General features: G+C 34.2%; 1 protein-coding gene across 2 annotated transcripts in view; it reads right to left on the reverse strand.

Moving 5' to 3' along the window:
* Mdga2 (MAM domain containing glycosylphosphatidylinositol anchor 2) overlaps positions 1 to 12,376 on the reverse strand; it is an 801,066-nt gene that overhangs the window by 237,383 nt on the left and 551,307 nt on the right. For both annotated transcript variants that reach the window (XM_004835599.4, XM_087207963.1), the window contains one exon: positions 967 to 1,236. In XM_004835599.4, the coding sequence (XP_004835656.1) occupies positions 967 to 1,236 (270 nt within the window). The remainder of the gene's footprint in view (positions 1 to 966; positions 1,237 to 12,376) is intronic.

Below are 12,376 nucleotides of genomic sequence, written 5' to 3' on the forward strand. Positions count from 1 at the left end.
CTTGACATACTCAATTATGCTTTGATTCCATCTTATCTGTCATCGTGAATAATTTTCACTTGCATGATAAAAAGGTTGTGTCAGGCATGTGGATGTCTCTTTTAATCCCCTGGGCATCAATATTTGTCTCCCCACCCTCCAACCTATGTTCAGGCCAGATGAGAGGAGACAGGAAGAAACACATGATCTCTACAGTTCTTCCTCCTTCCCATCCTCTGGAAGGGAGGAAAAATATCTCCTCCTGGCATGGCACCAAAACACCACCTGGCAGCAACCACACTCCAACGTCACCACTTCTGCAGACTGAGTGTCCCACATTTTACTGCCGTCCCTCAAATAAGCTTTGCCTTTTCTATTTCTGATTTTTCCATATCTTTCCCCATTGTCAAAGCTTACTCAAACTAATGCACATGTCATGAAATATTCCCCAACAACCTGAGCCAAAAATGACTAGAAATACATTTTTAAAACTTCTATACCATTTTTTTATGCTTTCTAAAAATGATAAGATATAACTCACTTGCATCCTGGAGTAGGAAGTATTGTTTTATAGATCTGTATAATTTCACAATTCAAAGCTTTACTTTTAATAGGGATTCAATAAATATTTATTAAACATTGGTTCAATACATTTACTGAGATGCAACCTACATTACAATGCTTTATGTTCTGTGCTACATTTTCTTATTAATCATTTATTGGGAATAAAAGCATATTATAAATTCTATTCAGTGTATCACTAAGCATTTGTTATGAAAATTATTTTCAATGCAAATATAAAAACACTGTCATTAGGATTTAAAATTTTTACATTTCTCTTATAATTAGACACTATACCATTGTTTATAACTAATCTTCTCTGCATGTTACATATATGTGCAATATTTGAATCAAATTACAGTAATTGCTCTCCTATGCCCGACTACCAGCAAAATCTATGTTGTAACATTTCTGAAGCAAACTTACCTCTCACAATGATGTTAGTGGACTTTTTTGCAGGGTTTCCCACATTATTATTGGCAAGGCAGCTGTAAGTACCAGCATCATCAGAGGTGATGGCAGGTATGGTCAAAGTTCCTCCATTCAAAACAGTCTTTTCAGGCAGGGTCCCAAAGGACCTGACCCAGGTGAGAGAGGGCGCAGGCTCTCCTCCTGTTGTAACACACACTAATGTTATGGCCTCTCCAGGATTTACAACTATTGGATCGTCCACCAAGAGTTTAATTGACGGAGATGCTAAAAGACAGAAACACAAGAATATGCACCTATTTAGTTATGACACAACTGGAATTCAACACCATGCTTTACAATTCATTCATTCATTCTCTCAAACAGTTAAAATGAAATGGTGGTCTTTAGCAAAATCAGTCTGTACTACTCAAATTCAAGCAAAATTTATGATGCTGAATTTTAATTAAATGGCATTAACATATATCACTGTATGAAGAAATTTATAGCTGGAGAGGCCAATTCAAATTTATGTTTCCCTGGGTTAATGTTCTGAAACTGGAATAGGAAGAGTGATGCATGTTTTAAAACAAAATGTTTCTTTCTTTTTAAATGATGATAAACTCCTTTTTTTTAATTCCCAGTATAGTCACACTGCATTTTAATGATGAAAATGGTCAATTATTTAACTTTTGGAATACTCTGAAGTGAAATTATTAATTCTTACACACTGAAAACAAGTAAGTAAGAGATAGGTATAGATCATACCAGTCTTTCCCCCATGTAGTGGGTCTGGGTTTTGTTCCTGAAAGCAATAACAAGATTATCTAATTCTAATGCAGCCCCATGCTACCTTGGTAACCTCTTCAATCAGAGAGGTCTAGGCAGTGAGTTCTCATAAATGCAGCTTTAAACTGAAATAAACACAAAAGAGCTCAAACACAGTCAGCAAACCATACCTGTCATTACTCTAATGTTTGGGTTAGAAAAATCACCCTGTAAAAAGAAGTCCTTTGTAATCTCTCAGGTTAAAAAAGTACAAACATAAACATCCATTCAACAAAAAATGCTGCCTTACTGCCTCTTTCATCAGACACCCAAAATAGAAACTGCACAAAATCTATATTCACATAGGTACTTTCATTTTCTGCTTACACCACAGTGCGAGCCTAAATAATGTATCCATAAATAAAAGCAAGGGATTGCATTACACTGACAGTTGAGTTCACACATTCAGAAGTGTTTATGTCAAAGTCAGAGAGCTTTATTTTATGAAATCAATCCATATTAGAAACATATAAACTGTTCAATAGTACTGCGCGCTAGTCTTGGAGCTCAGAAGCAAAGCTCAATGCCATGTGTAGTTCACTATAATCTGTCTTGTTTTGTGTTTGGTTATTTTACAGCCAAAAGAGAGCAAGAAAATAATTCCACATTATGGTTTCATGAAAAACACATGAGGTATGTGTTTGGCCTTTTTCAACAGCACTGTTCTATGCTAGCTCTTTTAACATCATTTTAGATAATATGTGAATTTTCAAAATGTCATAGGTTTGGCTCTTCTGAAGTGTTGACATTAAATTATTAAGATTTATGATAAAAACCTCTTGGGAAATACACATAGTGAAGATAATATACAAAAGATATCACAGTTTGGTAGAAAATAAAGAATGTTAAAAAGTTATTTAATGACACTAAACTGATAACATGAAAAATCACTAAGAAGGAAAATGTTGTTAATTAAATATTCTAAAACTAAATATTATACTTAATTATAAATATATCATCACGAGGAGGTAAATGAAATACATTTTCAGGTAAATAGCATAATCTACAAAAATATTCAGTTAAAATATATAGAGATCTTAAGACATTAGCAAAGCTTAATTTTCTTTATATCACATTTTAGTCAAAAGAGACATTAATGATCATTAATAGAAATTTTTGGACTATGGAGACACACAAAAGTGACTTTAATCAAGGAATATTTGCCTCTGTAATTGGCTTGTATAATGATGAGTTGCATTCCATTAGACATTATTTAAAGAAAACACCTCAAGGGAATTTTAAAGTGTAACAAACACATTATATATATATTATACATATATAAATTCGCTGTTTAAACTACAATGCATTGCAGAACTACATTCATACAGTTAGTCACAATGTTCTTTTTCAAAATCTGAGCTGAAAACAATCTCATTCAATGTGGTCTTGTTGACGATAGCATTCATTTTCTGATTGTTCCTAGAAATAAAAATAGCTAGAAGATCATAAAATACATAACAATTTCAAGATCTTAAGAATATTTATATTTTTAGTATAAAAAGGTCTAACTTTAATCTCAAGAAGGTAAAAAGAAGGAATCATTGTCATTTCTGTGCTAGTGCATTAATTTTCATTCCATAAAGTCAGGTTTTGAAAACTGTGAGACTTTGCTTAAGAATTACTGGAACCTCACACATTGCTGCCTGTTATGCCTTGTGATGAGCTGATCATTTATCATTGTAAAGTGATTTTTTATCTGTGGTAATTTGTTTTGAAATCATAATATTCTGGACATTATAAATGTTAAATTGTTGAAAAAAAAAGAATCATAGAAGATTCATCAAGCATAAGTGGAAATCATGTCCTAGAGGAAATTAGCATAGAAAAATTTTAATATGTGAAAATCTTTATTAATAATATTTTAAATGTTTCATATCTGGTAGATTACGTGCTAATCTGAGGCTATATCTAAGTAGAAAGAGTAATGTAAAATATTTTGGGTTATTTTCTCTCTTCTTACTGGTTTCCCCAGGCCCTGTATTTTCTCTTTCATATTACTTTGTATAATGTTACCCAAGCTTGCACTATAATAGTTAAATAGTTAAGAACACAAACCCTGGGGTAAGACATCAGGGTTCAAATCATGACTTTGATACTTAATGACTGAATTTGGTCAAGTTCATTTCTGAGTGTCTCTGTTTCCCAGTATTGAAGCAGAGGAAAATAATCATAACTACCTCATTGAAATTATTTAATACGTGTGAACTCCTTACAATAGTACCGAGTACAATATATGCATGGAAACTATTGTTTTTCAAGATTCAACATATTCATAACTCTTTAAAAATTCATGGGCACTTCATCACTTCGTTTAAGGCAAATGAATTTTTTTCAGGGTCCTTAGATTGTCCAACTACCCTAAGTTCATTCATTACAAGCTTCCTGCTCTGGTCTTCTATGGACAGACAGGTCACAAACAAAAATAAAATTCGTCACACTAGATCATGTATGCAGCTGAGTGTTAAACCTATGTGCTGTACACAGAAGGTACTGGTTACACTGCCTTACTGCTTTATAAGAGCAAAACCTCAGAAGTCAAATTCTATTGTTATCATCAGAAATATACACAGTTCTAAATCAAATCCTCACAGCAACATGTGAGACAGATTGTTATTTTAAGTTCATTTTGAAGTATTACTAAAATTATGCCTGAAGCCTGAAATGGGATGAGGCAAACACTAAATGGGACAGTATGTAATTATTGTATGAATATTCATCAAATCAAAGTGCAAAACAGACTTTATGGTAAGTGAAAAAAGGCCAGCACAAAAATTCAAATATAGTACATTCTCACTCATACACAGAGAGTTTATTTCATAGAAGAAGAAGCTAGAAAAAGTAAGGAATGGCATGGGAATAGGCTGCATAAAATAAAGCAAAATACATTTAGATAGGAGGAATAAGTTCAGTGTTCTACAGCACACAAGGGAGACTATACTTCACAATTTACTATACATTTTATAAAGAATTAGAAGAATTTTGAATCTTTCCCAGCACAAGGAAATGATTAACGTTTAAAGAAAGGAAAATATTAAGTACCTAAACTTCATCATTATACATTGTATATGTGTATGGAATTAAGTCATTATATCCCATAAATATGTACAAACTTGACAAATAAAAAAGCAAAGTGAAAAATAGGTGAAATATGTAAACCAAGGAAATCCATCTAATTTAGTAAAACTTTTATATTACCAAATTGTAGATTATTTTAAATATGATTTATAGATATTGCCAAAACACACAAGAATAATTCCAAGTACACGACTAGCAATAGACATTCTGTATGTGTACAGTGCTGATAAGTGAATATGGCAGCAGACAGAATTTCAGACTAATCGTCTACCAGCACTTAACCGTGGAAAACATGGTCACCATAGGGGTTGTCACAGAGATCTGACTCTCTCTTTCATGTCAGCAGCCCAACATCCTAGCTCAGTTGTTGGGCCCTGTGATTGGACTATTTAGTAAACAGGAAAACAGGTGATAGATGCTAGATAGATAGATAGATAGATAGATAGATAGATAGATAGATAGACAGACAGAAAGACAGATAGATAATATGGAGATAGAGGAAAAACAGGAGGAGGAAGAGAAAGAAGGGAGAGAGGGAGGAAAGGAAAAGAGACTGGAAGAGAGGGGAAAGCAAGGCAAAAGCCCATTTTACTACCTTCCCAAGTCAAATTCTTAATAGAACTACTGCTATACAGAAAGGATATTTTTGAAATGTCTCCAAGAAAGGAAATTCTTCCCAAGTCCCTTTCAGCACCTTTTTCCCCTAGCAAACAAAAGTTAAAATTGTCTTGGACCATGCAGCAGATGAGTTTTGTTTTGTTTTGTTTTCTCGTTTTTTTCACAAAAAATCCTGGACGTTGAAGAGCAGGGGGGATCTGTGTGTCCTTTCTTGGTTCAAGATCACTGAGTATTTCTGGCTAGAGCAACAGGACCTAGTATTCTCACAGAAAGGATTCCATAGCCTTGGGAAACATTTCCCCACACCATAATGGTGGAGAGGAAGAAACAGAGAGACCCTTTAGAATTGAAACTGCCAAGAAAACAGGAATGAAAGGGATCTCAGGCAAACATGCCTATTAAAATAGTGACACCTATGTTCCAAGTCATGGTACAATACTGTCTTCCCTACAATGTAAACAGAATTGGCTGAGATAAAATTTCCGAAATTTTGACAGAACACATGGTTAAGTGAAAAATAAAGTTGAATTATGTATAAATAATGCACACAAAAAGATATATTTCTCTCAAATCTGAATTTGTATGTTGGAATTCATGCCCATGACAGAATTTAGTAATTCAGTCTCTCATGTTCTCTGGCTATTAAATGCAAAGATTTAGTTTTGGGTCAATTCAAATACATTCGACAGGAAGAGAAAAATATTTTAGCACAGGTCAGTGACTGATTGGGTGTTTTGTTAGGTTTTGTTTTAATTGGGAGCCAACATCATAGGTTAAATCTGAAACAAGCTATAGACCTAATCATCTTATATTCTTATAATTTGACCCTCTATGGATCTGGGGTGTTTAATTCTAACAAAGGTGCCTGGCTCTCCACCTAAATTCTTTGACTAAAGAGGACTGGAGCAGTTAAATACTGTAACAGCGATGCATTGTTAACAAGTAAACTAATTCATAGAGGAAAAAATCAAAAAGAAGTAGAAATCTAATAAATCAGAGTGAATTTGAAAGCAAAATGCTCAGGTAAGAGAGTCTCTGCTTAGTCTAGATCCCTTCTAAGTAAGTCCTGACACAGTAATTGTTTGGGGCGAAGTCCCTAGAAAACATTGAAAGAGATGAGAAGAGCGACAGGGAAGAGAGAGGCACTGGGATAGAGGAGCTAACGAGCCAGTTTGCAACATAAGGAACCCCAGGCGATGGGAAAGCCTCTCAGAAATGTCTCCCTGAAGAGCAGGGAGACAGGCTGGGTGCTCCTATTACAGCCTGTGGTGTGGCTCAGCAACACCTATTTCTCAGTGCACCTTAAATTCCAGTCTCATGTGCTGGCTGACAAAGTCCTCAGAAGAATCTTAGATATGAAATATGTCCAAAGAAATGGCAGCAACCTTCAGGACAGGCTCAGAAAAAGAAGTCAGAAAACAGACTGTCTGTATGACATTACCTCCATGTTAATGAACAACTGGTAATTGGCTATATGAAGCTAATGAATACAGGATAAAAGAAGACAGAAAAAGGACGAGGGACAACTTTATCAAACATGAGCTGGTGTGAAAAGAAAGCAACAAGAGCACAGTAGGAGCTAAAGAGAACAGAGATGAAAATACACAATGAATTTTACATTTCTATTCCATGGCCCTGTTCTGAAAACTGCAGAACATATGTAAATGATAACAAGCCAAGTCCAGCTTGTATGTGGAGAAACATGCTTCAGCTATGCATATAGATACAAAGTATTGGAAAAAGTTTCTCTTGGAAGAACCATCATTTCACTGAGACAAAGATATCACTGGTTTTTCATAAATTTAATTAAACTATTTTCAACATATATTTCATGCTATTTGTGCAGCAGTGAACATTTCACAAAATAAAAACAAGAGGATATATTAGAAGTTGATTTGAAACCCAAAATAATCTACCCAGTTATGTAGAGTTATTATTCAAATATTATCATCCACACACTGATTGATTCTCATGAAGCCAAGAGTTACATCATCCTGGAAAATTCTACTGAAAATAATGCTGTGGGATATGGCAGTATTTGAAATAGCTTTCATAAGGAGATTTTAATGCAGGAGAGAAACTTTGCCACACATATTGAAACCAACATACGTTTTTCATTATTTTAGTATCCACGAGACATATATTTCTAGAAAAGATAAAGAAAACAGAGATTATTCCTCCATGAAAAATTTCATAAAAGTGTCCAAGAAAAGACCTATATCATAAGATCACGGGTCTCAAACCAATGATTCCCTGCACAAGTTTTATTTATTTTTGGCTGGCACAGTGTATTTTGTTTTATTATAACTTTTATTATCAACATCAGTGAATAACTGCCATCAGGCATTCTTTGTTGTCTCTAATAAAATACCTGGCATATTCATTTATTGAATAAATATTTAATGAGCATCTATTATGTACCGGGCCAGGTGATAGGCATCTGTGATGTATCAGTGAATAAAAGAACTAAACAATCCCTGTACTCAGAATCTTACAACCTAACAGGAAGAGCATCACCCCTTTGTATTAAGTGACTTCACACATTCACATCAGCGCCTGGTCTCTGAGGTCCTTGCTCAGGATATTTATGTCATCAGAGCACAGAAAGTAAAGAAAATTACCAAACGCTATATTCTTCAGTGAAATGAAACTTTATAAAATTTAAAAAGCGATCATTACATTTGAACCCAGTCCTTAAATATGATAAATGGGAAAACTAGACATGGAACTTGTATTCCAAGGTGAGCAAGGGTCAATGAAGCACAAAGGATATCAGAGTCAATCAGCTATGGCAATCACTGGCATACTACTATCTAATAGAATGAACAGTGTTCATTGGCATTGGAAAGTTAGAATGAACACAAAGTTTAGCACTGCACACACCTCTCTCTTTTGGTCAATCATCCCTTACTGTTCTTTGCAACAGAGGATGTCTTGGCACACTAGCTGTCCTGTAAGTTTCCTGTTCTATAATTCCAGGTGATCTTCACTTATGGGCAGAAAATCCAATACAAGTATTTCTACCAATGAAATTTGTGGCCTACGAAATTTTCTTGGAAGATGCCAGAATTTTAAGAGTAGTACTGGATGGTAAAGACAGCTTCAGCACAAAATCAGCACAGTGTGCACTTGCTATTTTTGCTGGCAGGAATTCTCTTCTAGTGATTATCCACTTAGCAAATCAGCCATCAAGTAATTTATTATGCTCAAATATCAATATTCATTTTTCATCCAAATTTTTAGCTTTTGTTCAGGCTAATTGATTTGCTTCCTCTTTTCTATAAGTATGGCAGATTATAATATCCTATCATTAGAACATTTATCCTTATCCTTTCACCGTGAAATATTTAGGAATAAGACATCAGCATGAAAAGGATTTTTTCTTTTTTATGTAACACCAGCACCTAGTGGAGGATCTGAGAAAGACTAAGGCACTCAATAAAGTCTTACTGAATAAAAAATTTTTTTTAATTAAAAAAACAGAAACCCTACCTAGCCCTAGCTATTCAACCAAAGAATCAAAATTTAACCAAAAAGAAAAAAACAAAACAAAATTAATGTGAAAAAATAAGGCAGATAATTCAAGATTTCATGAGTCATTCACTGAAAAATACTAGTTGTGAAGACCTACCAGTTCTTTCAAGTTCCATTCATTTCACCTTACCTATATTTTATATTAGTCACTTTCCCAAGTTTGGGACAAACTACTTGACACTTACAACTTGAAGGAGGAAAAGTTTAATTTGGCTCATGGTTCAGGGGATTTAGTTCATGGTTAGCTAGCTTCAAGATAGAAACACCATGGTGGATGAGCATGGTGCAGGAAAGGTGCTCACCTCATGGCAACTGGAAGCAGAGACAAAAGGAAGCATCTGGGGATGGACATATATCCCCAAAGGCACATCCTCAGTGACACACTTCTTCTGAAAAGTCCTCACTTCCTAATATCACATTTAGTTTTATCAGTGGATTAATACGCTGGTGAGTACAGCACCCCGGGATCCAATCACCTTCCAAAAGCTCCATTTCTGAACATGAGACTTTTGGAGGAAATTCTAGATCTAACCCACAACAGAATGGCAAATAATTCTTCTATAAAATTTAGCACACTACTGTCAAAAAATAAACATGTTATATACACTCCTTTCATGTCCTTGTTCAATGATACTACTAAACATTACCATTAGTAAAGTAATTAAGCCGAATTTTGTCTCTGGAAACAAAAGTTAAATAGCATATGAAAATTTTCATAAGAAAAGTAGTATGTTGATAATTCAAAGTAGACTTAACTCAAAATTTAAGGCTTGTTTTATAAGAGTGATAAAGCAACAACAACAAAGAAAAAGACATGCCTGTAGGACCATCCAGTGTTCATCTTGCTGCCATATTTTAAATTTTTTATCTTCTACTATATAAAAGGTATTATCATATTTGTTAAAATATTTTATCTGATAAAGATCAGCTACTCATTCCATTATCCAGGGAACACTTTATTTAAATGCCATGTTCTGAACCTCTTTATGAGTTTGTAAATTAACCTTATAGTACTTCTTGGGTGGGTTTTGTTCACTAATGTTAGAGAATAATGTTGAATAAATATGTCTCAGCTGAGCTTCTGTTTTTCCTCTATCAATAAGGGAATCCTGTTAGATAATTTATAAAGCAATGCCTACAGCATATTTCTACCATGATTAGGAAAACATCTGGACATCTGGTTTCATCTTTTGACAGATCTATGCTCTAGCTACTCAAATATCTAAGATGGTCCCATGATAAAAATTAAACATCTGGAGTTTAATAGCTCTGGTCAATGCTAGCAACATCATAAATTGATTGCAAATAGAGGGCTACACCTATATTTTATTTTTTTTTTAAAGGTGCTAATTCAACATATATTTCTCAAGTACAACTATATACAAACTCTGTTATGGGAATTGGATGTATTAGAACAAAACAAACAAAAAGCTTGTCCTTCTCAGGTTTGCAAATAGTTGGAGACAATTAGATCCCTTAATATGTATAAGGCACTCTCCAAAAAGCTTTACATATATTAAATTATATAAATGAATGAGGTAGGTATGACAATTCTTAATTTTACTTAGTAAAATCTAATAAGCTTGTTGGAAATGGTTCATGTAAAACTAGCCAAAGTCTAATAGCCAGTGAGTGACAGAGCTGGGATTCTAACCTAAACAGCAAGGCTCAAGATGGATATAACATATTGTAGATAAACTATACAGTGAAATAAATAAAGCTGATACTCTTCAAGTTTAATTAAATGTTTGATTACAGGTATGTATGAAGAATTGGAACTGCCTTTCTAAAAGAAAGACGAGATTGCACTATTAGCATCTATCATATTATAAAAAAATCAAGTAGTCCCAGGTGTGATGGCACATGCCTGTAATCCCAGCACTCTGAGAGGCAGAAGCAGGAGGATTTCAAGTTCAAGCACAGCCTGGGTAAGTTAGTGAGTTAATGAGATTGTTATCCTAAAATAAAAAAGGGCTGGAAATATAACCCACTCCAGTATCCCTAGGTTGAATCCCCCATAATGGAAAAAACAAAACAAAAAGCAAACAAACAAAAAAACCAAGTAATATAAGCATGAACTTATTTTGCAAGTGGAAATTCCAGAAGTTTGTACTGTCTAGACTAGAAGCTGAAAACAACTTGTGATCTGATCAAATTGTAACTCTGAAGCCTAAATTCTAAAGCCAAAAGCTTCTTTATGAAAAAAAGAATTAACATAATGGGAGAAAATATTTGCAAACTATACATCTTATGATACATTAATGTGCACAATATATAAGGGACTCAAACATCTTAACAGCAAGAAAACAATTCAATTTAAAAATGAGCAAAGAGAAAAAAATAAGGAGCAAAGAACTTGAATAATCATTTCTCAAAAGAAGGTAGACAGGGCTGGAGATTTAGCTCAGTGGCTCTACACCAGCCTTGCAAGCACAAGGTCCTGAGTTGAATTTCCAGTATCAAAAAAAAAAGGAAGGTAGTAGACAAATAGTTATCAAAAGTCCAATAACATGCTCAATTATCTTCAACCATCAGCACTTTACCTCCATTAGAATGGATACTAGGAAGAAGACAAAGGATGGCAAGCCTCCAGGACATGGGAAAAGGAAAGACCAGCATGCCACTGGTGGGAATGTGAATTAATACAGCCATAATTGGAATAATATGAGGGTCCCTCCAATAATAAAAAATAGGACTCCCATGTGATCCAACAATCCCTCTACTAGACATATCCAAAGGAAACTAACCAGCTTGTCAAAGATATATCTGAATTCCCATGTTTGCTGTAGTATTATTTATACCATTCAAAATGCAGGGTCAGTTTCAGTGCTCATCAGGGGTGAAATGAATACAGAAAATGTGGCTTCATTACACAGTGCAATACAACTTGGCCATAAAAACGATGAAATCATGTCACTTGTGACAACATGGATGAACCAGGGGACATTATGTAAGCAAGATAATCCAGATATAGAAAAATAAACATTGTGTAATATTTCTCATATGTCTAATGTGAAGAAATGAAAAAGTAGAATCGTGGTCATCGGTGGTGTGGGTGTTTCAGGGTGGTGGTTAGAGTCAAGGAAGGAATACTACAAGAGGACTAATTTGCATAATTATAACAACAGTTATTTATGTGGTATTCTTGAAAAAAATTGCTGACAGTAGATAATTCTCACTACAAAATGATAAATATATGAAGTAATGTGTGAAGCTAGTTAGCTAGCTTTAGTCATTCCACAATGTATACATACGTACTTTAAAATATAATGTACATAATAAATTTATACAGTAATACTTCGATTTATGAACACTTCTGTTTGGGAACAATTTGGTTTGCAAACAGAAGCGTTCAGCAAAATTTTACTTCTGT

Source organism: Heterocephalus glaber, unplaced genomic scaffold (assembly GCF_053883595.1).
Source record: "Heterocephalus glaber isolate CG9 unplaced genomic scaffold, H.glaber_assembly_v1.0 deba00000901, whole genome shotgun sequence".
NCBI classification, from domain to species: domain Eukaryota; kingdom Metazoa; phylum Chordata; class Mammalia; order Rodentia; family Bathyergidae; genus Heterocephalus; species Heterocephalus glaber.